Source organism: Giraffa tippelskirchi, chromosome 1 (assembly GCF_054371585.1).
Source record: "Giraffa tippelskirchi isolate mGirTip1 chromosome 1, T2T-mGirTip1v1.2.pri, whole genome shotgun sequence".
Taxonomy (NCBI): domain Eukaryota; kingdom Metazoa; phylum Chordata; class Mammalia; order Artiodactyla; family Giraffidae; genus Giraffa; species Giraffa tippelskirchi.
Window position 1 is genome coordinate 12,069,285 of NC_137275.1, and position 26,297 is coordinate 12,095,581.

Genomic DNA, 26,297 nt, shown 5'->3' on the forward strand with positions numbered 1-26,297 from the left:
GCCACACCTCCTGGCGGAAGTGACGCAACCGGAAGTCAGAAGGTGGGTGCCGCCGGCCCAATGCTGTGGGACGGGCGGTGTTGTCGCGATGGTTCCGCTGCCGGCTGAGCCCGGCCAGGATCGCTGAGGGCGGCTGTGGCGGCTGCAGGTGAAGAAGAGGCGACGGAGCGGGGAGCGGTCTTTGAGGGTAAGGTGGGGGTTGCCGGACTGGCAGGCCGGCCTCTCGAGAGCGTGCGGGTCTGAGGGCGATGGAAACGGCCCGGAACCCCGGGCTGGGCGCCCGAAGGGCCGGGCCGGGCCGGGCGGGGCAGGGCAGGGCAGGGACCGGCCGCCGCCCCGCGCATCCCTCGGGCGCCGTGGGTGTGGAGCTGCTGCTGGGTCGGGCGTGTCCGCCCGCGGCCGTGAGGTGCTCCGGCTCGGAGACGCGACGACCAGGCCGGGCTCGGGAGCGAGTCCTTCACGGCGTGTGCCGCTCCCTCGGCCTGGACGCCGCACCCGCTTTCCCCTCCCAGCCGCCCGGGGCACCGCCCGCGGGGAGCCGCGAGTCTCCTCTCCTCGGCCCGGCTCCCTCCATCACCGTGTAAAGTTGGGAGAGTTAGCGCTGAAGGCCACAGAGCTCCTATAGCACAGCCCAGTCCGGATGCCGTGGGACCTCTCCGTGCCTCGGATCCGCGTCTGTAAACGCATGTTACACTGCCGTGCTTAACTCGAGAAGATTATTGTCGGATTTCCTGCAAAGCACTCAGCAGAGTGCTTATCTGCTCTTCTCAACCCTTAAGGGGCTTCCCTGGTAGCTCAGTTGGTTGAGAATCCGCCTGCGATGCAGGAGACCCCTGTTCAATTCCTGGGATCGGGAAGATCCGCTGGAGAACGGGATAGGCTACCCCACTCCAGTATTCTCGGGCTTCCCTGGTGACTCAGCTGGTGAAGAATCCGCCTGCAATGCGGGTAGACCTGGGTTCGATCCCTGGGTTGGAAAGAGCCCCTGGAGAAGGGAGAGGCTGTCCACTGCAGTATTCTGGCCTGGGAAATTCCGTGGACTGCATAGTCCATGGGGTCGCGAAGAGTCGGACACGACTGAGCAACTTTCATTTTCACTTTGGGGCTTCCTTGGTGGCTCAGGTGGTAAAATCTGCCCGCAATGCTAAGGAGTCTGCCTGAAATTTGGGAGACCCGACTTCGGCTTCTATAGCTCAGTTGGTAAAGAATCCACCTTCAGTGCAGGAGACCCCCGTTGGATTCCTGGGTTGGGAAGATCCGCTGGAGAAGGGATAGGCTGCCCACTCCAGTATTCTGACCTGGAGAATTCCGTGGACTGTATAGTCCATGGGGTCGCAGAGTCGGACACGACTGAGCGACTTTCATTTCACTTCAACCCTTAAGATAGGTCCCACACATAGCAGTGGTGGTCACTGTGGGGCTTTGGTGAGCAAATGAAGGTTGAACGGAGTGTGAACAGAGAACTGTGAGAAGCTAAATTAGGACTAGGGTGTGGATGTGAGGTGAGCAGTGTTGGGAATGGAATAGAGGGTGTATGCAAGCAAAATACCATAGCCTGGAGGGCCTGAACAACAGACATGTATTTTCCACAGAGTCCTGGGAGCTAGAAGTCCAATATCAAGGTGTCAGCAGGTTTGTTTGCTCCCGAGGCTGCTCTTCTTGGCTCCCAGCCGCACACCTTCTGGCCATGCCTTCTGGTGATCTTGCCTCTATGTGTGGCATCCCTGGTGTCTAATATCCAGATTTCCTCCTTTTCTATAAGAACAGCAGTCAGATTGGATTAGGATCTACCCTAACTTTCCCATTTTAACTTTATTACCTCCTTAAGGCCCAGTCTCCAAATACAGTCTTCAACATACGGATTTGGAGGGAAGCAACAATTCAGCCCACAAAACAAGGAATTTACTGGATGGACAAAGAGGGAAATATTCTCCGACAGAAGTGACAGGTTGCCCAGGTTTAAAAGCTGGGTACTCGAGGTGGGTTTGTGTGCAGGGCACGTATGTGAGTCGCACCCTTGTTTGTGCTCTCCTGTGGTTTTTTGGTTTGTTTGTTTGCTCCCCCTGAAAACTCAGGGTGAAGTCTCTTTGCTCTTTCTCTGGCAAACTTAACCTTCAGTTTTCGGCATAGATGTCTTTCCTCCAGAAAGTTTTCTTCTGACCCTCGTCCCCCAAATTAATTTGTACCTTCTCCATTTAATATCTCCAGTACAGCCCTATTTTTGTTTCTTCCACTGAACTGACTCTTCATGAAAGCATAGGATGACTATATCTGAGTTGTTTACCATCTCATCTCAGTGCCTTGTGTATAGTGGGCACTCTGTGAAGTTATGTGAGTGACTCAAACTGAGACACAGCCTGTGGGGGGCAGGGAACATTCCATCCTGAGTTTATCAGCTTTCCATCCTAGCACAATATCTTGCCATGTAATAGGCACACAACATCAGCTTAATTCAGTTGGTCTACATAGCATCATGGAGTCATTGCAGAGCTAAGACAGGAATCTGGACTTGTGTGCGCGTAACCAGTGCTTTTGTCATTAGGGTTGGGTTAGGGGGCTGGGGACCAAGCCATCATGAAAAGCATGATGGCCAGAGAGGAAGATAGAACCACTCTAAGGCAAGTGTGTGTGAACCTCAGACCCTTGGAGAAGTAATCTGTCAATGGCCCCACTGAACAGACTTCCCAGATTCTTTCCTATGGTGTTGGCCAGTTGATTAATCACCTCATGGAACCGAAGGGCCTTTGCTCTAGGAGCTGTCTCTACAGGATAAAATTCCATTCTGGTTCTTATTCCCAGTAGAAGCACCTCTTCGTTTGCATGTGTCTAAGCTTTTTCTTATGTTTGCCTTTTTCTCTTTTCCCATATTTCCCTTCCTTTTGATGCCATTCAGTCTATCTTTCCACCATCGCATTCTCAATGTAGATTTGTGGCATTTAGAACAGGAAGATACCTTAGAGGTTCTCTAACCCAATAGGGGACCCTCTGTTTCTACAGATTAAAACACTGAGGCCCAGAGTGTCCATCCATTTCAAAACCATGTATTGAGCATCTACTATGTCCAAGGCACTCTTCTGGGTACCAAAGATATGCTAATCGATAAGACTAGATTTTTGTTACTTGTCAAAAAGTGAGTTAGCCGCAAAGACAGAGAACACCGTGCTCCTTGTATCATAGCACAAAGCCTGTGTTGCACACGTTCACCCTCATGTGTTTTGTGCTTTACTTTGGTGCTTATCTGTGGGGTTACCTGGACAGTCAGGCTTTGGTAATAGACTGAAAAGGGTGCTGATTGGATTCCAAGGAAGGCCTTTGAGCTATTGCATGTAACTTGGAGTAGCGGTTAAGCATGTGGGCTTTGGAGTCAGATTCCCTGGGTTTAAATCCAACTCTGCCCCTTATTGATAATCTGTTACTATTAGCCATGTCGGTCCTCTCTAACTCTGGTCAGATTATCTATTTGCTGTGTGACAAACTACCCGAAAACTTGGTAACTTAAAAACTGTTTTGTTTTATCTCACAGTTTTGTGAGTCAGAAGTTCAGGCAGGGCTCTGCCGGGTGGTTCTTCAGCCCTACAGTGGTGTGGATACGAAATGGGGTTCAGCTGGCGGTGGGGCCGGTCTGGAGCCTTCAGTGTGCCTTTGCTCCCATATCTGGTCCCTGGGAAGGGATGACAGGAAGGCTGGGTTCAGCAGAGCCCTTCTGCCCCATGTAGTGGCTCCAGCTGGGCGTCTTACAGGCCTGTTGGCAACACAGGCCTCCCAGAGCCATCGTCCAGAAAATGGAAGGTGGGAGCTGTTGGCTCAAAGTCCTCGGCCCAGAAAAGAGCGCAGCTTTACACCCTTCCTTTCACCTGTTCTGTTGATTGAGACAGAGGCTGCTCCGAATCAAGGAGAGGAGACCTAGGTCCCACCTCCTGTTGGGTCACAGATGTTGTGGCCATCTTTAATCTGCTGTGTGCTTCATTGTCCTCATCGGTAAAATGAGGCTAATGGTATGTGGTATCTATCTTACAGCTATTCTGAGAACTGAATGAATTAATAGGTGTAGAGGGCTTAGATAGAATAGTGCCTGACGTAAAGGAAACATTTGATAAATACGATTATCCGTATGAGGTATATGATACATTATGATTCGTAGCGGTTATTTGCAAGACACATAAGAAATGTAAGATGCAAATTCTCTTTCTGGAGCTTTTTATAATCTTACTTGGGAAGGTACAGGATGGATATCATGAAGCAGAGACCTATGCTAAGTAACATAACAATAGTTACAGTTTTTATAGTCAAACTGTGGGATGGTTCATAACTTTGCATGTCACTTCTGTGTAACCAGAGAATGTGTGATGTAGATTCAGGATATTTGCTGTATTTTAACATTTAACTCTTTGGAGGAAAGTTCTGTGTTGTGTTTCTCCGGTCCCTTTTCTCAAGGGCATAAGATCATGGACCTCAGGTTTAGGAAGCAGCATTTAAGTCCTGGCTTTGGAATATAACAGTTTTCTGATCATGGCCATGTTACTTTAACGCCTCATTTCTTAATTTCCTCGCTTGTAAAACGGTGATCAAAGGGTTCTTGTAGCATTATTTGAGTTAATGGCTGGAATATTCCTAGCACAGTGCCCGGTCTGTAGTAAGTAGTCAGTAAATGATAGCTAACAATAATAATAAACCAAGAAGGCTTTTCTTTTCAGGCAACCAGTGGGGCAGGGTAGGTAACCAATCACTTGGTCGTCTGGGCGTTCGGTGCCCTTGAGGATTCCGCGCTGGGGACCGCGCTGCGCCATCTGACATAATGCTCGCCTTTCTGCGTCCATGTTTCACAGGGAGTCATGACAGAGAAGCACAGATCAGTCAGTCAGTTTGGGTGCCCTTTAGTGTCCAGTCGCGGCATCAAGGATCACTGCTTATCAGCGTCCTTTGTTCTAGGTCTCCTGGATGGTGGAGCATGGACCCGGTTGCTGCCCACAGCTGCCACCTTCTCCAGCAGCTGCACGAGCAGCGGATTCAAGGCCTGCTCTGCGACTGTATGTTGGTGGTGAAAGGAGTCTGCTTTAAAGCCCATAAGAACGTTCTAGCAGCTTTCAGCCAGTACTTTAGGTACGTGTTTTAGATCTAATTGTACAGAGAGAAAGCTTTTCTGGAATGGGAATCTTTTGTCTAAATTTTATTTTCTCCTTGGATTTCATTCTCCTTATCTTTTGTAGCACATTGTGGGCTTTTTTGCTTTTGTATTTAGAGCAACCTAAGTGGGAAGATCCCCTGGAGGAGGAAATGGCAACCCACTCGAGTGTTCTTGCCTGGAGACTCCCATGGACAGAGGAGCCTGGTGGGCTGCAGTCTGTGGGGTCACAAAGAGTCGGGCACGACTGAGCGACTGAGCGCACGTGTACACACGAGAAGCAAAGAGTCTGTTTAACTAAAATATATTTAGGGCCACGAAAGTGACTTGGTACTTTGTCTTTGATTTTTGAGTTGTAATTAATATCAGGCTTCTGTAGGTGAAAAGATTGAGGAATAGAGTTTCTGATAAGAACATTTCTGTGATAAGAAATCTGGGAGGGGATCCTATATGCCATTTTTTTTCATTAAAGCATTTTCATTTTTGTTTCACATTTTACTGTTCTAAGAAAACAAGTTTGAACTCAATTTACTTATTTCTATAATTGTTTTTGCCTCAATGAAAGATTTACTTATAAACAATAATATCAGGCAATGCTATGTCATTTAAGTATTCGACACACATTTTCTGGTTAACTGGATTTTTCTGTCCTGAAGCACTTTTTTCAGGACTTCTCTGTAGCTCAAAAGGTAAGGAATCTGCCTGTGATGTAGGAGACCAGGGTTCGATCCCTGGGTCGGGAAGATCTTCTGGAGAAGGGAATGGCAACCCACTCCAGTATTCTTGCCTGGAGGATCCCATGGACAGAGAAGCCTGGCGGACTACAGTCTGTGGGGTTGCAAAGAGTCGGACATGTCTGAGCGACTAAGACATACACACAAGCACTTTTTCAGAACCTTTCCCCCTAAAATACTGTTTTACTACTCTAGTAAATGATATATGGAACAGGATTTACTCTTTCCTTGATAATCCCAAATCATCAAATGAAGTCTCAGCTGTCATACATGCCGCAAGTCGTATTATAGTGGATTGGCTCCCCAAGGCAGCAGGACTTTCTGCCCGTGTGCAGAATGGTCCCCTGCTTGGGCTTTGCCTGTTTTTCTGTCTTTCCAGAAAACTCTAGACAGTTAGGTCTAGATGTTGTGATACATTGGCTAGTTTATTTGATAAAATGTCTTTAACAAACTTGCAGGACAACTTACCTGACTCAGTAATTTCACAGGAGACAAATTCATTCATCTGTGAACTTAACTTAGGCCCAGAACAAAGTGCCTGGGTTTTATGGTGCCTTTTCCCCACATTAACTTACAGGGCTCTCTCACTGCTGGTTTATGGACCATTGGGTTGCTGAGAAGCATCAAATACCTAAATCAGTCAGATTGACAGAGACGGAAAGTGGAAGGGTGGTTGCCAGGGGCTGAGGGGTTGGGGATAATGGGGGTTATTGTTCAATGAATAGAGTTGCTATTTGGGATGATGAAAAGGTTCTGGAAATGGGTAGTGGTGGTTGTTACACAACAATGCAAATGTACCCAGTGCCACTGAATTGATCATATGAACCATATAGCCATGTGTTTGACATTATGTGTATTTGGCCATGATTAACAAATTTTAAAAAAATTTTTTAAAGAGTCTGTATCTAGAGTTGGTTTATTATAGTATTTTCATCTTTAGATGTTTTTAAGATGCTTAGATACAGAAGTATTTTTGTATGTGTTTTATGGTTTGAGATAGATAATTTGTCAGACTAAACATGGAATATTGAAAAGTGTTCTTTAGTTTTCTGTACTCTATCTGTATGCAGTGAATAATGCATATGTATCATTACATTTTGAAGAAAAAAAAAGAACAATGAATATATTTTAAAATCTTACTTTGAGATTTCATTGGAAGTTTGGATATTCAGCATACGAATTCAATTCATCCAAATTGCTTTATTGAACAGCTTGTAAAAACTTATTAAAGAATTGAAGCATACTTAATTTTTTTTTTTTGCTTTTAAAAAGGACATGTTTTATTTTGAGTGATTAGAAAAATAGTGAAAAACATTGAGAATCAAAAATATCACAAACACACCTGTATCTTAACTCAGAATTGACAGACTTAACATTTTTTTATTGTGGTAAGAACACCTAACGTATCTGCCCACCTAACACATTTTTAAGCGTATAGTATACAGTGGTGTTAACTATAGGCGCTATGTTGTGTGGCAGATCTCTAGAGCTTATTCATGTTGCATAACAACTGTTACCATTTTTTTCTATTTATTTATTTTAATCAGAGGATAGTTACTTCCACAGTATTGTGATGGCCTCTGCTGTACATCAACATAAATCATCCATAGGCATACATGTGTCCCCTCCCTTCTGAACCTCGCCTCCCTCTTCCCTCTCCACCTCATCCCTCTAGATTGTCACAGAGCACCAACTTTGGGTTCCCTTCATCACCCATAAAACTCTCACTGGCTATCTATTTTTACATATGGTAGTATATAAGTTTCAATGCTATTCTCAAATCATCCCGCCCTCTGCTTCTCCCACTGTGTCCCAAAGTCTGTTCTTTATGTCTGTGTCTCCTTTGCTGCCCTACACGTAGCATCGTTGAGACTATCTTTCTAGATTCCTTATATGTGCATTAACACATGATATTTGTCTTTCTCTTTTTTGACTTTCTTCACTCTGTGTAATAGGCTCTAGGTTCATCCACGTCATTAGAACTGACTCAAATGCATTCCTTTTCATAGCTGAGTGATACTCTACCGTGTATATGTACCACAACTTCTTCATCCATTCATTTGCCGATGGACATCTAGGTGCTTCCATGTCCTGTGCTGTGCTAAGTTGCTTCAGTTGTGTCTGACTCCGTGTGACCCCATGGACTGTAGCCTGCCAGTCTCCTCTCTCCATGGGATTCTCTAGGCAAGAAGACTGGAGTGAGTTGCCATTTCCTCCTCCAGGGGATCTTCCCAAACCAGGGATCGATCCTGTGTCTCCCACATTATAGGCAGATTCTTTACCACTAGCACCACCTGGGAAGCCCCACTTCCATGCCCGAGCTATTGTAAATAGAAGTGTGAAAGTGTTAGTCGCTCAGTTATGTCCGACTCTGCGACCCCATGGACTGGAGCCCGCCAGGCTCCTCTGTCCGTGGAATTCTCAAAAGCATACTTAATTTTTAATCTTAGCATTTATCGAAGGATAGTCATTTTGAACATTAGCATGCATATTACTTAAAAAGCTATCAGAATGTATGGATTGTTAACCCTGTAAGCAGATATCCTTTCTTTTATCAGGAGCCTCTTTCAGAACTCTTCAGGCCAGAAGAATGATGTTTTTCATTTGGATATTAAGAATGTGAGCGGCATCGGACAGATCCTGGACTTCATGTACACGTCGCATCTGGATCTTAACCAGGACAACATACAAGTCATGCTGGACACGGCCCAGTGTTTGCAGGTTCAGAACGTCCTCAATCTGTGTCACACCTTTTTGAAGTCAGCCGCTGTCGACCAGCCTCCATGCCTGCCCTGTCAAGGCACCTTCTCCCTGCAGAGCACCCTGACTCCCGACACAAACTGTGTCCTCAGTGAAAACTACCCGCCTCACTTGCTGCCCGCGTGCTCCGCGGGCATCCAGCAGGGCAGGGCCGTGGACGAGTCACACTCGCACACGCTGCCCTCAGTCAGTCTTCATCCTCCTACGGCCGAAACCTCCAAACAAGCCCCTGACCCATTCGATGGCAGCTGCACAGAACTGCCTTTCAAACAGCCCAACTGTTACTACAAGCTCAGGAACTTGTACAGTAAGCAGTACTATAAACATGCCAGCTCTCCCAGTCACGAGCGAGTGACCGAGCAGCCTTTCACCTTCAGCGCCTCTGCAGACCTTCACGCCGCGGATCGCCAGCCCTGTGTGGTTGGCCACGCCGAGTGTGTCCTGGAGTCCTCCCAGCACCTGCCTTCCAACTTCCTGGCCCAGCCTTTGGGTGAAAATGCCCCAGACCCCGCGTCCAACCACGCCGGCCAGCAGCCTACCCGGCAGATGAGGCTCAAGAAGGCTGTTCACCTTAAGAAGCTCAACTTCCTAAAGTCACAGAAATCTGCAGAGCAAACCTCTGAACCGAAACCCAATGACAGTTTAACCAAGAGGCTGGAAGCTGCCAGGGAACACAGTGTGGAGAAAGTGAACAGCCCCAGTGCCGAAGAAAAGGAAAGCGAGGAACTCAGCAGTTCTGAGAATTTTAATGGCATGAGTGAGACGGAGAGGCCCGAAGACCCTGCGGCCCTGGAAGACCAGACCCAGATGCCGCAGTCACAGAGACAGTACGCGTGCGAATTGTGCGGGAAACCTTTTAAACACCCCAGCAATTTGGAGCTGCACAGACGGTCTCATACAGGTACACTGATTTGGTCCCCGCAGGCAGAAGGAAAGGAAATAATACCAGACGATCAGACACCACTGCCTGCTTCCGTTTTTGTAAGAAGTTTTGCTATTGCTTGATGTCATTGATATTTACCCCCAAAATCAAAGAGTGTTCGCTATCTTCTGCCTTGTGTTTTTGGTCATGTCTTTTAAACAATAATCTTAAATTAGTAAATGCTTTCATAGAGCCATTTTAAAAAGATGGTACACTTTTCATCTTTTAATTGTGGTTTTATATGAGAAACTTTCCATCTCAAAGTATGGCAAATTCTTTTGATTCACTCAGATTTTCAAATTAATTCTAAAACAGATAAGCAATATTTAGCTCTCTCTTTAGAATTAGATTTTTTTTTTTTTAAAGCATGATGTTGGTTAATTCAGACCAAAGTAATTTAGTTTGAGTAATTCTGAAAGCTTTGGAAAGGAATTTGAATGTCATATTTTGTTTGTTTGTTTTTAATGTGTTTTTTAAAAATTATTTCTTTTTAATTGAAGGAGAATTGCTTTACAATATTGGTTTCATTTCTGCCATACATCAGCATGACTTAGCCATAGATGTACATGTCCCCTCCCTCTTTGAAAGTCAGATTTTAAAAATTGTGATTTGGGAGGCAGGAGGTAAACTTTTGAATGAGGATCAGCTTTAACCATTTGGTATTTTCAAGTGAAAAATTCTTCCATCTGAACACTGAATTTTCAAAGTTCTATTACCTTAGCTCATAACGTCTTCCCCTTTCCCAAATATTTATTTTTTCCCAAACTTCTAAAAAAGTGTTATACAATATTAATACAGTATGTAATATAATACGTGTATATTACTTTCTTTCCTGCACTTAAGCATGATGACCCTAGTACACATTACACATTATTGGCAATTATCTTCGAGGCATGAGAACGAGTATGTTCAGGAGGCTTCTAAAGTAACTGCTTTCAAGGTGCTTGTGTGATTGTGACTATTGGTGTGATGCCCTGTTATCACTCTTGATTCCTCGTTTGCTTAGATGTTCACTCTCTTATTGCATTGTTGAGACTGAATTAATATTTATGAAAGCCTTCTATAAATTTCGTTGTATTTGAATATAAAATACTATCATTATTTTTACTAGTTGCTCAAAATTACTCCATACGAAGACAGTACCATTGACTAAGTTTTGCCCTGAAAAAGCTTAATTTAGATCATTCTGTAATTTTCTGGAGCCTAAAGATCAGTATAATTTTTATCTGAGTAACTTACCTGTTTTAGCTTTAAAGGAAACAAGGATTGTTTTTATTCTGCAAGAACGTCTTTGGATAATAGCAGGCAGACAGTTCTGTGGCACAGGTGCTTCCTGGGACATAAATAGATTGAGAAGGGCAGTTCTCAAAGTATGGTTTGGGGAACCCTTCCAGGGGTCAGTGAGGCCAGAACTATCTGTATCCTCATGTAGGATGCCCCTTACCCTTCCCTCCTGCTTCCCCCACAAGTGTACAGTGCTCAGTCCCTCAGTTGTGTCCTACTCTTTGTGGCCCCATGGACTGTATCTCTCCAGGCTCCTCTGCCCCTGGAATTTTCCAGGCAAGAAGACTGGAGCAGGGTACCGTTTCCTCCTCCAGGGCAAGTGTACAGTGGAGTCAGCTAAGAGCTGCAGGATGTGTGATGAGGGCTTCACCTGGTGGCCAATGAAAAATGTCTAGCCGTTTGCTTCAAAAATCACTCCGTTTTGATTTCTAATACAGACTGTTCTGTCAGATATGGCTCACATAAGGAAAAGCTCTTTAGGTCTTCAACTGTTAAGAGTGTGAAGGGGTTCTGAGAGCAAAAAGTGTGAGAACCACTGTGTAGGGTTATTAACCCTGGTCACCTGAGACTCTTAGGAACTAGTAAGCTCTTTTTTCAGACTCTCATATCTCATAGTGGGGGCTTTAATGTAACATTATCTATTGTCTCCTTAACTTCAGACATAAATGTAGTTCAGAATGCAGCATCCATGTGATTATAATTACAGTTGACCCTTGAACAACGCGGGGCTTAGGGGTGCTGACCATCTGAGCAGTCATATCCTGGTATAACTTATAGTTGGTCCTCCATGTACCAGTCCCTCCACGTCTGCAGATTCAGCCAACCTCCATGATGTAGTACTGTAATACTTACTGTTGAAAAAAATCCACGTATGAATGGACTTGCACAGTTAAAATCTTGTGGCCAAGGGTCACCTGTACTTGTAGTCAGGAGCTTCCCCCTCATTGTTGGGGAAACCATTAAGCAGTTTCAGGAAAAGATCAAAAGTACCTTAGCAGAAGCCCAGAAAGCTAGCCAACTCCAGCAACACAAGAGGAGAGGAAACATTTTTTTTTAGAAAGGATCTTAATGAAAGCACTTGATTTGAGAGGAATGGAGAAAGTGAAAGGTTCTTGGTCTTCACGGGGTCTGTTTGTTTATTAGGGTTCTGTAGGTTAAAGGCAGTACCTAAAGTATGTTTTTAAACAGACCATTTTCTGGAGACTGTCTTCAGAACTGTTGTGATTTCTTTGTAGTAGAGTTGCATTCTCTACATCTGTTCTGTCCCAAAATGTAATCGTTCAGAGTTACTGAAATCAGAGGGGCCAAGCAGTCAGCGAGGGAACACGTCTCGTGGTGGAATCTTCTTTTCCCCTGTTAGCGTGTTTCAACCAAGGCTAAAGGGCAGTGGGGAGGGGCTTTTTCCCAGCGCACACTCAGGAGGTCCCGCTCTTTTTGGAGCAGTTCCCGGTTCACACTTCATGTGATATGGATGAGTCTCCCTGGTTCTGTTAGGACTCACCTGTGGTCTGTGCAGGAGCCAGGCTGAAGGATGAGTTCATGCTGTTCAGCAAGAAAACTCACATTCGATTTTCGACTGAAGGGGAAATCGATGTCCAAAGCCTAAGTATACTTTGAGTGCAGATAAATATGTTTGATTTCAGTACGGCTTTAAATTTGAAGAACCATTTGTTTTGTTTTCTTTTGTTTAAGAGAGAAATAAATATAGATTGGGACTTCCCAGGTGGCTCAGTGGTAAAGATTCCGCCTGCCAATGCAGGAGACAAGGATTTGATCAGGAAGATCCCCTGGAGGAGGAAATGGCAACCCCTTCAGTATTCTTGCTGGAAAATCCCATGGGGCGCTCGCGCGCGGGCGCGCCCGCACATACACACACACACCCCTCACTTTTATCATCTCTGCCTGTCATCTAAGGGTGAGAGAGACAGTGAGGACAGAGGTCCCCATGTTCGTACTCTGATGATGAAGTATGTTATGCTCTGTTTTGAATGGTGGGACACAGAAGGCAGTTTAAACATTGTAAATGGAAAACTGTCGTGCAGGTATTACTAATGATTTTACCCGCTGTTGTTTTGTTTTGTTTTAGGTGAGAAACCTTTTGAATGTAACATTTGTGGGAAACACTTCTCTCAGGTGGGAATACTTTTATTTATTGTTAATAATTGGAAACCTGAAACCCAGTGTTTATTTTTATTACAGATGAGACATAATTTTGGGACTTGTGAGAGACGACCCAGATGATCTCTGTAACTTAAAAGACTTCAGACTTAATCAGGAGAAAATAATTTTCAAGAAAAAAAATTTCTAGCTCATAGTGGGGGTACCATTTTTTATAAGCATAACTGTAAACTCTCACAATACCTTTTCCCTCATTAAGAATGGGTCTAATTCTAGTATATTTCTTCTCTTCCTGTGCATGATATAAACCATATTGAGCACCACTTGAGGGCTGGGGGATTCCTAGGTGGCTCAGTGGTAAAGAATCCGCCTGCAGTATGAGAGACATGGGTTTGATCCTTGGGTGGGTAAGATCCCCTGGAGAAGGAAATGGCAACCCATTCCAGTATTCTTGCCTGGAGAATCCCGTGGACAGAGAAGCCTGGCGAGATACAGGCCATGGGTTTGCAAAGGGTCTGAACAACATACATGGGGGCTGCAGTTTATGCCAGGCTGGACCCAAGACAGATGCCTTCTTACTCTTATTGGGGTTGTAGATGTTAGGGTGTTGGAGAAAAGACCACACACTTTGCACTCCCTGCCTTTGCACATGTCCTCTCACTTGGCCAGTCTGTGTTGTGTCCTCCTGTAGGCTCTGTACTGATTTGAGCAACCTAGAAACCTAGAGAGTGAAGGTTTCAGAGGAAATTCACAGTAGAATGGCTGTGGGAACCTGCTTATCTTTCTGCAATGGAAGGTAGCTCTTCCCAGAAGCTGCTCACAAGGCCCAGTGCCCAGAGGAAACATTTCACAACCGTTTCTATACACGCATGATAATCCTGGAGTAAGGGCATGTACAGATGCTCCTTGACTGGGGAAGGACCTGGGGGCTGGGCCTCGATGGAGGAGCTGGACCCCCTGGCCCCGTGGAGCACAGGAACCGCAGGAGTGGCCCCAGCGTTGACACATCCCCTTCTTCAGTCTCCCGTGTACCCAGACCTGCCATCCGGTTGCTTTTCACTCTTCCTGCTGGCTGTGAGTGATGACGCACAATGTCCCAGTGTGGTCCTTGGCATTATCAGTCCAGGCAGGGGCTGTGCACCCCACCAGGTGTTCAGTAAGCCTCTGCTGAGCTGAGTGGAGGGATTGCTGGTCTACCTGCTATGCACTCTAGTTGAGGCCTGTACTGCTTCCTGCCAGCCTCCCCTGGGGATCAGAGCTTGGCCTCTAGAGCCAGACAGTCTGGATTTGAATCCAGCCTCTGGTTTTCTGCTTTGACCTCGGACAAGCTACTTGTTTGGCACTTTGGCTTCCTTATCTATAAATCGACAGTGTGGGACCACCGACCCCTGTGGTGTGTGAGGAGTAAATGAGTTTATAAGACGATCAGCTTCCCAGGTGGCTCAGTGGTAAAGAATATGCCTGCAAATGCAGGAGAAGAGGGTCTGATCCTTGGTTTGGGATGATCCCCTGGAGAAGAACATGGCAACCCACTCCAGTATTCTTGCCTGGGAAATCCCATGCCCAGAGGAGCCTGGTGGGCTACAGTCCGTGGGGTCGCAAAGAGTCAGACACGACTGAGCAACTGATGTTCAGCATCACGCCTGGCCCATGGTGAGTCCTCGGGATACATCAGTAGTCCCTCTCCTGTGACCATTGCCTCTCATCTGTCCTCTCTGCTCTTATAGACCAGTCTTCCTAAGGTGCAGGCCCCTCTACTCCTCCCCCCACCACTTGAATCTTTCCAGCTTTGGTGTAATGGGAAAGCGTAAAAACTGGATTAATGACCATTAATAATTAACAATCACAACTTCTCTGGGTCTCATTTTTGTAATTCTTAGAATAGAGATAATACCACCTCATGGGAATATTAGGAGGATTAAATGGAAAAAAAAAAAAATGGACGTGAAAGTCCTTTATACATTTACACTGTGCTAACAGTTTAGGTTCTATCCTTTTCTTGCTTGGAATCCCATGGGTTTTCACTGTTAGCCAAATAAAGTGAAACCAGATATTCAGGCATTGAGTCTGCCTTCAGCTGTCTCTCCTATAGTTAATGCCAGGGCTCACCCTCAGAGATCCTGACGCTGCTGGTTGGAGCTGGGGCTTCAGTGTTGGCTCGTTTGTGTACAGTGGTTTTGATAGCAGCCTGTCTTCTGCTTCAGACCTTTCCTACACGTTCCCTCTCGAGGTTTTTTTTTATGAACATAACCATATATTTATGGGTTTTAGATGTATGTTGCTGTTTTACTCCCTAATGAAATGATAAAATTTTTGTGAATAAGGATTCTTTCAACAAGTGTTTATTACAAACCTATCATGTCTGAGGAGCTCTGCCTGTGCGGGGGCACAAAGATGAATAAGGCTTCAAGGAGCTTTGTGTTTAAAGAAAGAAACAGGTGCATAAAGTGGTAAAGCACACTGAAATGGGGGAAGTTCCATGGCACTTGTACAGGGAACAGTATGGGTGAAGAGGGGAGTGGTCATTCCTACCTGAGAGTTGTGATGTTTGATGGGTGAGGTCACGGGATGTGTCCTGTGCCTGGCCCTGAAGATGGGAGGCCTTGATGGGCCTGAGGCTCTGTCATTCCAGGTGGAGGGAGCAGTGGCAGTGTTTACACTTTAGTAACCTGTCCTTCATTTCTCATATGAACTGGAATACATGTGGTTACAGTGGGCTGGAAATAACTTCCCTTCTGGAAGATTCAACAATCAGAAAGCAGACCTACCAATAAGAATTAACTTTTTACTCGTTGTAGTATTTAATACAGTTGGTTAGTCTTTAAAAAAAAAAAATTAGCCACAACCTCAATAATGAGTCAGCAAACAGTTGACCTCAGCTTTGGAAAAGCTGTGATAAGCCTAGATTGTGACAGCAGGCTCTGCGTGTATTAATGCGGTTCCGGACACGGCCCTTGCCCGGATGACAGCAAGTGAGAGTCATGCAGTACTTGACAGTATGCGTGAGACCCCATTTGGAGCCACGTGTCTCCCATGTGCAGGAGAACCTGGGCTGCTTGGTGTAAACAGAGGAGAAATCTAAGACTGACAGGTCAGGAATACCTGTCACAAGAAACACAGGCAAAGGGAAACCCAGTGTACTTAGCTGTCTTGGAGGAGAGGAGTGGAGTTGCCTCGCCTCACCAGTGAAGCAGAATAGAGACCCTGAGCAGCTGCTGCAGGAGGACGGGTTCTGAGAGGTTCGGTACCCTCCCCGCATCTCCTGTGTCCAGGGTGTGATTGACAGGGCGCTGATGCAGCCCCATGCCAGAGGTGGCCAAGCTGCATCCCATCCGTGGTGAATATTCCAGAAATAATTTTTCAAATGAACCAAAGCTATTAAATCTTCAACTGTGAGGTGGTATTTCCCATACTTTTGATGTTAAATGTCCTTTCATCAATGGAGTAATCATTGTTCCTTAGGTGATATCTTTATGTTAATCTCCAGATTTTTTTTTTCTGTTTTAAAGTCTTAAAACTTCTCGACTAGATGACTTTTAAGATCTGAGTTCTCTTTTGTGTCTCAAGTTTCACAGTTCCCTATTTTGTACAGAAACAGTCACCTACCACTAGAAGAGTGCTCTGCCAGAGAACATGTGCTTGATTTGATCATGGTTAAATACTGAGGTTCAGGTACCTATTGGAAGGAGTTTATTTTTTAAATTACTCAACAAACCAGGCTTCAACTTCTTTTCTACAGCAGAGTTTTTCATTTCTGACTCCATCCTAAACTAAAGTGGTGTCCACTTAGGAAGGGTAGAATTTCCTTTTCTGCTAATATTTTTCAGCCCAACAGCAGCACAAGCTTTTTGAGTCCACACACAAAGTCGAATTGGCGAGTGTTCCATCCCAGCTGTAGGGGCCACGGCTGCTCCCCTCCCAGGGCCTCTCTTTACCTCCTGGAGCTGGTGAATTACACTCTGTGAGGACTCTCTGAAAGCCAGTTTGTAACTGGTGAGCAAAGTGTTCCACTCATAGTAAACTCTTAACAAAGGAGACCTACTGGTATTTACCACTTGCTGGAATTTTCATGGATCCAACAGTATATAGATAATTTCTAAGATATAGTCTGTGTACTTAGGATATAATGAGTAACCTGGTGGCTCAGGGGTAAAGAATCCACCTGCAACGTAGGAGCCTAGGGTTCAATCCCTGAGTCAGGAAGATCCCCTGGAGGAGGGCATGGCAACCCACTCCAGTATTCTTGCCTGGAGAATCCCATGGACAGAGGAGCCTGGCAGGCTACGGTTCATAGGATCACAAAGAGTTGGACACGACTGAAGTGACTTAGCATGCAAACACGCAGAGCATAGCAAAATTTACCAAAAATAAAGACTCTTGACTAAAGGACAAATAATCTGGGCCCCAGTTTGCTATGTAATTTGGTATATATTTTCTGAATGCATGATTAAATTTTTTTTGCCTGAATCTTTCCATTATTTAATCTACTTTTATGCCATTTATCAGACTAATATATGTTCCTTTATCTGGGAGAATGATAATTATTTTTATGATACATTTTCAGTATTAAATAGCTAAGAAAACATGTTAAAGTTTGTTTTACTGTTGTTTACTGTAATATTTAGGTTTCCCTTGTGGCTCAGTTAGTAAAGAATCTGCCTGCAATGTAGGAGACCTGGTTTCGATTCCTGGGTTAGGAAGATCCCTTGGAGAAGGAAATGGCAACCCACTCCAGTATTCTTTTCTGGAGAATCCCATGGACAGATGAGCCCGTTAGGCTACAGTCCATAGGGTCATAAGAGTCAGACACAACTTAGTGACTAAACCACCACCACTGTAATATTAAGTGGAAGACCATTTCAGTTATATTTACTTTGAAAACAAGTAATTGTTAAGCTGTATTTAAAAAGGAAAGATGCACCATTGCTAGGAATTGAATCCAAATGCATTTCAACCATAATACATGGTTTATATAAGAACTTGAAACGAAGGATCTAATTAAACCATGGAGCAGATGGTGCCATACAAATTGTTATTTAAATGACCAGCTTTCTTGAAATTTGGAAGTGACTGATTTAAAATGTGTGTTATCTTAAATCCAGTGAGCTGTTTCCTGGATAGCAGAGTCACTGTCATACTGAGAATTCAGCACAAGCTAGCTTATTCACAGAAGCTTGCAGGCCCTCATGGAAGACAAGAGTTTAAGCTCAGCTCAACCAACATTAATTTCTGGCCTACTGTGTAACCAGAGCAACTAATTTATTTTTCTGAATCTCAATTGTATACCTAGAAAACAGAGACAAGAATACCAATTTCTAAGGGTAATTTGGTTATGTGTGAGTAGACCAAATGTCTATTGCTGTTGACATTTGCTGTTTTATTATTGTTATTAACAGTCATTCAGTTAGTTAAAAGCTAGGTATTTCCCATTGTTTTGCCAAATACTTTCTCTTTGGTTACCTAAAATAAACCAGCTTTTTTTTCCTTAAGCCGTATTTATCATATTTTGAAATATAGTATCTAACTCAGTGTTTTCAGAGTCTGACAGACGTAAAGAATCTTCCATGTTACATAACATAAAATCCACAGTTTTCTTTATACTTTCAATCCTATAACCATGAACTGCCTTTGAGTTTCATCTAAAACATAGTTTGCAAATTCACAAAGCCAGCCACTTGTGCCTTCTGAGGTGGCCCACAATGTGCTTCTCTAAATAAATCCACTTCTTACCTACAAAAAAAAATTACAAGCCAAATTTATGAGTTGGGGATTATTGTTCATTCTCCTTTTTTGGCTTATTTTGTACGTAAGGCCTGCACATTATTACCTTGGATATCTTCGTCCTCCTCAGTGTTTTTCATAGCAGAACACTATAAAAAATTAAGTTGGGAAGTGACAGATTGAGACTGTTAACAGAAGTTACAGCGATGGAAGATTGTGTTTTCCAGTCCTAATTTGAAACATTTGCCAGTAGCTTTTGTAATGTCAGGAATTTGCAGGTTTAATTTCACTGTACGTTAAGCAATTTAGTGTTGATTTCCTGTTGATTAGCACATGGAAATCTATTTTGTGATCTCCATTTAAATCAGTTATTCTTCGTAAAGCCCTGCTGTGTCAGAGATTAGAAACATAGAAGGCCTGCAGCTGAAGGACCACCGTGAATCTCCGATTTGGTTTTTTTTGCACAGAAGTAAAAATGACCAGCCTGTCAGTAAGAGCAACTGTACCACCAGAGGAAATACTTTTTGGAAATGTCTTACCTTCCTTATGAACAAAAGCATGTTTTTCAAGAAAAAACGATGAATACTGAAATGACCGAGTACAAGTGCTACCTTTTTTCAAATGATGTTTGCATGTAGGTGGTCGAGGTTAAAAAAAATAGGAAATATCATACATCAACAGCTGTTCAAAATACAAGCTTAGCAACCCTAAAAGCAGCCCCCACAGAATGTCGGGCCCATTTTACAGGGACGTGGTGGCCTGTACCCCTGATGAGGGACGGGCCAGGGGCTGGCATGGAGCCGAGCTGAAATCAGTCACCCCCTGTTCAGTTCATTGCCAGGCAGGGGCCGCTCCCAATTCAGAACCCAGGCTGGGCCACCATCTCCTTGCTGCTTCTGAGTCGTGCATCTGGTATCTTCACTGGGAGGTTGTGCTGGAACCTGGCTAAATCTGTCACTGTCCCTTTTGAATGTATGTGTCCTTAAAAAAGTTTTTTTTCCATTATTGGCATATTTTTTTCTTTTCCTTTTCCGCAGGCGGGTAACTTGCAGACTCACTTACGTCGGCATTCTGGGGAGAAGCCATACATCTGCGAGATCTGCGGGAAGAGGTCAGTGCAGGGCTCGGTCATCCGCCCGAGAGGAGCCGTCTCGGCATCACCGAGCCGTCTCGGGCATCTGCCGAGCCCCGCGGGGCCGTGGTCACCCAGGAACACAGCAGAGCCGAACCTGCTGGTCTTTCATGTGACACACATGAGAACAGCGGAAAGAGATGGAAATGTTAATCAAAGGAGAGTCTAGGACACAATCGTAGGAAATGGGATCTTACAGGAAACAGAATTACGCTAAAATTTCCATTCATTCCAGAAATGTCTATTAAAAGATGACTGGCCCCACGGAGGTGACCATCTGGTAGGGAAATGAGACACGGCAGCCTGAACGCCTGCGATCAGGAGAGGGGGTGCTGGGGGCACGCCAGCCCCGCTCGCAGACCCGTGAAAAGGCTGAGTGCAGCCACAGGAAGGACGGGTGAGCCTGAGGGCCGGGGAGGCCGAGAATTTGGGAGACCACAGTCTCCCTCTGGAGGTGGAGGTGCCCCCTCCTGTGGGCACACTGGCCTGCAGCCTGTTCCCCCTATCCCTCAAGGGGGCGTTTGTCGGGATTCCACTCCCTCCGTCATCTGGTGGTTGGTCTTTCTAGGTCAGGAGGCAACGGCCAGGCCTCTACCGGTCACTAGTGTTTCCTTCATTCATCTAACCATTCAGCCATTCAGCATTTATTAGGCACCTACTGTATGCTAAGTGCTGTGATGGGAACACTGACATTCGCTGCCCCTGATAACATTCGTATTCAGGAGAAGGAGGCGGGGGTGGGATGACATGGGGCTGTTGTAGTCAGTGCTGGGATGGGGCAGCACCCTTGATTCAGTTCCGGAAAAAGCAGTTGTCTCTGCAGATGGTAGAAACCAGAGAAGTAAAGGCTTCCTGGCCTGATAGTGTCTCTGCCCCAGCTGCCCAGACACCGAAGGCCATGTTTAGCACCCAGGTCCTATGTCCTGCCTGTCTGGGGTGCCTTGTAGCACAGGCCCTCTGCTGTTTCGCTGTGGTGGAGGGGGAGGCGCGCCCTTGAAAGTCTTGTTTCTCAGGGTGTTTTCAGGGTGAGCCTTCTGAACTCCCGTTTAGAAGTAAAGCATGCATTTATAGTCTTCCCAATTACAGCCTGTGGTCCTGCGGTCAAGTGAGGCGGCACAGAGAGGCACTGAGCTCCACACCAGGGCTTGGGTTGGGTTGGAATTGCCCCCCCTCCAAGCCCACCTAGCAATTGCCTCTGAGGAAGAAAGGTTAATGCAAGTAGGTAGGGAAAAAGTTGTTTTAGAAATGAAACACTAGATCGTTCTCTACTCTTCCTTTAAAAAGAAGAGGAAAAAAAGATGTTCTTTTCTAATGAGCATCTCAAACGAAATCAGGCCACTCCTGGTCACATTCCGAGGGAGCAGCTCGTCTCCTCCCCAGGCGACTTGGAGTTAGAAAGGTCTGCAGTGACGCAGGCAGGCTCCTAATTGACTTTCCAAATTGCATTTGCAGGTTTGCAGCCTCGGGAGATGTCCAGCGTCACATTATTATCCACTCAGGAGAAAAGCCACACTTGTGTGACATCTGTGGTCGAGGTACGGCCGAGCATCTCCCTTCTCTTCCATGAAGATTTCCGATTAAAATGTTCTCCGTCCCTCAGCCTAACACCGGTGTGTGGTCTCCTCTCTAGGGTTCAGTAACTTCAGTAATTTGAAGGAGCACAAAAAGACACACACGGCTGACAAAGTCTTCACCTGCGATGAGTGCGGGAAGTCTTTTAACATGCAGAGGAAGTTGGTAAAGCACAGGATCCGGCACACGGGTGAGCGGCCTTACAGCTGCTCTGCCTGTGGTAAGTTTCCGCCCACCGCAGACCCCGCGCTCACCTGCTCCTCCCCTTGGGAAGGATGCCAGGCTCTGCACCCACACACCGTCCTGGGTCATTAGTCGCCCCTCTTCTTGTGGGTAACATGGAAATGATTGCTATTTCTTGATCACCTTGGTCTTCTCTGATTCATCTGTGTTTGTGTGGCATTTACCCAAGGTTTCGGCAACTGCCCTAGATACAAAGGTGACTGATAACAGAGTCCCAGGTGCCACGGGGCGTTGGCAGTGGGAAAAGTTGGGGAGAGCGTGGGGTGCAGCTGCAGGGCTGGAGCACAGCAGCCTGCGGGGCATCAGGGGCACACAGTGGGCTCAGGAGGGAGGGCTTCTTGAGATTGTGTCACGTGTCACAGAGCAAAGGTCACGTCTGCGGCATTTGGCGCATCAAGTGACATCATCGGGAGGGAAAGAGGAGGCCTGCGGTGCTCGGTTTCCAGGCCCATCGCTGCACAGGCAAGGGAACTGGGACTTGGAGCTAAGTACTCGTGATCACAGAGTGTTGGAGCTTCTGAAGAACTAGGGGAGGGCGTGTGTGTGCGTGTGTGCATGTGTACACGTGTGCCATTGACGATGTGGACTGAATGAGTGAGTAACCATTTTTATGATTACCTGGTTAGAACAAAGTGGAAAAATGCTCAGAGTCAGGCCGTGGGGAGCCTGGAATTGGGGCATCCTCAGAGCGGCTCTGTTCTCGTTGTGGTTGGTCCCTAAAATAGGGCAGGACATGCGGGATGTGGCCGAAGGCAGCTTCCTTCACGTCTCCCACTTAAGCTGGGTCAGATTCCCTGGACACCAGTATCGGCAGCTCCGTGACTGTGTGCTCCCTCTTAGAGGATAAAATTGCATCACTTTCAGTCACAGTTGCAGTCTCAAATCCCTAACGTAGGATGTCGGTTCTAAATTATTATTACGACTGTGAACTTGACCTTAGGTTCACTGTTCTCTTCCCTGTAGCCATGACCTGCTGCCCGCTACGACCCCTGTAGAGGAGGCAGTGCAGCAGGCCCCTGTCTCCCCGAGTCCTTCATTTCCACCCCTCCCTGCTACTCACTAACTGAGGTTTCGGACCCAGACGAGGTCAGCTTTTGGGGAAAGCAGCGAGAGGAAGGGAGTGAGAATGATTCTATGTCGCAGGTTCGAATCTTTATTAACACCTTCACTGAGATAAGTCCTGTCTATAAAACCTACCCATCTGGAGTGAGCAAGTCAGCAGTTGGGGTGCATTCAGTGTTGTGCTGCCCTCGCCACAGTCTTAGAACATTTTCATCACCCCAAAAAAGAAACCCCATGCCCACGAGCAGTCACTCCCCATCCCCTCCCTCGGCAACCCTTAATCTACTCTCAGTCCCTAGATTTGCCTGTTCCAGGCAGTTCATATAAATAGCATCCTGTAATGTGTGGCCTTCTGTAACTGACTTCATTTCACTTAGCAAGTCTGCTATCAACATTCACATGCAAGTGTGTATGTGGGTGTATGTTTTCATTTTCTTGGATTCAAAAGACAGTTTCCATTTCACGGTGGCTTCATAGTCTGAGCTTTGCTGACTTGAAAGCCTGGCCCTCTCTGCCTCTTCTTCCCTCCCTCCTCCTCCCCCATCTCTCTCCCTCCAGCACTTTGCCTTCTTCCTAAGACAGCCTCCCCTTCCACCCTGTTCTCCCTCCCCAGCACTCAGCTGCACTTTCCAGGATGGAAAGGTGCATTTTCTTCTGGCCAGACTTTCTCCTTTAGCCCTTGGTTTTGTGGCCGTTCATTCCGAAGAGACTTTCTCTGTCAGAGTCCCATTGCCCCTCTGGGCAGTCCTCTTAGGTTCCAGGGCTGGCTCACTTGCAAGCATGACCCTCGTCTGATCTGTGGAAACACTCACGTTCTGTGCTCCGGAGTCTGCAGGCCCACACGGGTGCAGAGGTGACCATCTGCTCTCTCTCTGTCTGCTGCCCACACAGTAAGCGAGCTGTCTCCATTTTCCCTGTGCAGGAGGCCGGTGCTGCTCCACTGTGACCTCCTGTCTTGACTTGAGGTATAAAGGAGAGGCTCCTCCCATTTCCCCTCTCTGGGGAACTCCCCTGCGGCTGAAATTTATATCCGTTGACACCTTTTGCCACATAATTCCACTACTGAGAATTTATCTTAAGAAAACGAGGGAAAGAAAGATGTTAGCTGACCCTCAGGTATGGTAGCAAACAGTTGGAAGCAGTCCAGTCAGCCCACCATTGCTTGACCAGGGCTGGATAGCTGAGAATTCAAATACAGGGACATAGGATTAAGTGAGAAGTTCTAAAAGCTGTGTCCACGTACATCATGTAGTTAGTTTCAGTCAGTTCAGTTGCTTAGTCGTGTATGACTCTTTGTGACCCCATGGACCGCAGCATGCCAGGCCTCCCTGTCCATCACCAACTCCTGGAGTTTACTCAAACTCATGTCCATTGAGTCAGTGATGCCATCCAACCATCTCATTCTTTGTCCCCTTCTCCTCTCATCTTCAATCTTTCCCAGCATCAGGGTCTTTTCCGGTGAGTCAGTTCTATGCATCAGGTAGCCAAAGTATTGGAGTTTCAGCTTCAGCATCAGTCCTTCCAATGAATAGTCAGGACTGATTTCCTTTAGGATGGACTGGTTGGATCTCCTTGCAGTCCAAGGGACTCTCAAGAGTCTTCTCCAACACCACAGTTCAAAAGCATCAATTCTTCCTCGCTCAGCTTTCTTTATGGTCCAACTCTCACATGCATATATGACTACAGGAAAAACCATAGCTTTGACTAGACAGACCTCTGTTGGCAAAGTAATGTCTCTGCTTTTTAATAAGCTGTCTAGGTTGGTCATGACTTTTCTTCCAAGGAGCAAGCGTCTTTTCAAACAAAGTGTAGTTTGTTTCAGTCCTTTGTAAATATCTTCTATAAGGTTATATTGGGTTTTCTCTTCTGGTGTTCTAACCTCATGGCGGGCCTTAGGTCCCCTTCTTTTAGCTTATACCCAGAGAAAGGAAATAGGACCTGGATAAAGGGAAGTCGCTCAGTCGTGCCCGACTCTTTGTGACCCCATGGACTATAGCCTACCAGGTTCCTCTGTCCATGGGATTTTCCAGGCAGCAATGCTGGAGTGGGTTTCCATTTCCTTCTCCAGGAGATCTTCCCAACGCAGGGATTGAACCCGAGTCTCCTGCATTGTAGGCAGACACTTTACCGTCTGAGTCATCAGGGAAGTCCTGGACCTGGAGAAGGAGCATAAAATTACATTAAAAGCTGAATGTATAAGTACCTTTAGAAAAGTTGCTTCTAAAGTAGAGGTTGGCCGTGTTCGATTTAGGGAAATGGGACCAGCCCTGATGTGGTTTCCCAGTGTGGGCTGTCGGGGCAGGCGCCCAGGCCCCCAGGGGACGTTCCTGGGCAGGGAGACGGGGCTCCGGAGCCCTCAGGTGACACGGCACGTGGAGACCGAGGCTGCAGGTTGGGGGGCTGCAGCGGAGGGGCGTGAGGGTCCGGAACCCCAGTGAGGGGGTGACAGCAGGGATCGGCGGAGTTCACGGGAAAGCAGGGTCGTTTGGCACTTGGGGGCGGCGGGGACACCCTCCTCTGAAGAGCGCCCTGTTTGTCCCTGCAGGGAAGTGTTTCGGAGGGTCGGGCGACCTCCGCAGGCACGTGCGCACGCACACCGGGGAGAAGCCGTACACGTGCGACGTGTGCAACAAGTGCTTCACGCGCTCGGCTGTGCTGCGGCGGCACAAGAAGACGCACTGCCGGGCGGGCGACGAGGGGCCGGACGCCCTGGAGGCGCTCGCGCGCGCCATCGAGGCCCCAGACCTGGAGCGGTCCCAGAGCTCGGACTCCTTCTCCCAAGACGTGTCCGTGCCGCTGATGCCCGCCATGACCGTCAAAATCCCCACGCACCCGGTGGACGAGGACTCGGTGGCAGAGTTTGACAGCCCGTGTAAGTTCCGGCCGATGGCTCAGCCCCCGCACGGGCCGAGCGAGCCCGAGAAGCTCAGCCTGGAGCCCGTGAAGCTGGCTAAGCCCCCCCACGTGCCGCCGGCGCAGCACCAGGCCTACGGCTACCCGGATGTGGACGCCCCGGCAGGCGCCGAGCCGCTGCAGGCCGATGGCGTGGCCGCCCTGCGCTCGTCCCTGGCAGCCCTGGACCACCCCTCCTGTGCTGATCCCCTGGGCAGCCGCGCCGCCGCCCCCGCCTACAGGAACTCGGAGGGCCAGTTCTTCTCCAGCATGACCCTCTGGGGGCTGGCGATGAAGACGCTGCAGAACGAAAGCGAGCTGGACCAGTGAGGCCCCAATCCGGTCTCACTCAGCGTCGGGGGCCGGGGCCGGGCTACGGGGCGGGATGTCTTCTCACGGGCTCCAGACAGAGCCCGACCCTGACCTGGCAGGGCTGAGCGTCCCAGCACCTTGAGCTCAGCGTGGGGAAGAAAGCCTCCTGGCCCCTAGGGGAAGGTGCACGCAGGACTGAACAAAGCTCACGGACTGGGTGGTGTGGACTACGGGGAAGTCCTGCGCATTTTGGTCATGGTAAAGGGAAAATGCACATCTATAATAATCCAGATATTATTTTTGCATTTTTACATGGTTGAAATTTGTAGCATTTCGTATTTTTATTTACAAAAAAAGATTTTATTTGTATAGGAAACTCATAACAGTAATTTAATTTGAATAAATGGAAGTTGCCTTTCTGTA

General features: G+C 46.8%; 1 protein-coding gene across 10 annotated transcripts; it reads left to right on the forward strand.

Annotated features, from left to right (window-relative positions):
* Nucleotides 1–44: 44 nt before the first annotated feature.
* ZBTB49 (zinc finger and BTB domain containing 49) lies at nucleotides 45–26,297 on the forward strand. 10 transcript variants are annotated; one of them, XM_081491257.1, is made up of 10 exons: nucleotides 45–187; nucleotides 1,829–1,979; nucleotides 4,930–5,100; nucleotides 5,240–5,452; nucleotides 8,415–9,517; nucleotides 12,909–12,955; nucleotides 19,699–19,772; nucleotides 21,246–21,328; nucleotides 21,424–21,585; nucleotides 25,216–26,297. In XM_081491257.1, exons 5-10 carry the CDS (start codon nucleotides 8,506–8,508, stop codon nucleotides 25,890–25,892), a joined length of 2,055 nt encoding a protein of 684 aa, XP_081347383.1. In that variant the 5' UTR covers nucleotides 45–187; nucleotides 1,829–1,979; nucleotides 4,930–5,100; nucleotides 5,240–5,452; nucleotides 8,415–8,505; the 3' UTR covers nucleotides 25,893–26,297. The 10 variants fall into 10 exon arrangements, with proteins under 10 accessions (XP_081347383.1, XP_081347211.1, XP_081347130.1 ...); XM_081491085.1 differs by lacking the exon at nucleotides 12,909–12,955 and having other exon boundaries at nucleotides 8,415–9,597; XM_081491004.1 differs by lacking the exon at nucleotides 5,240–5,452.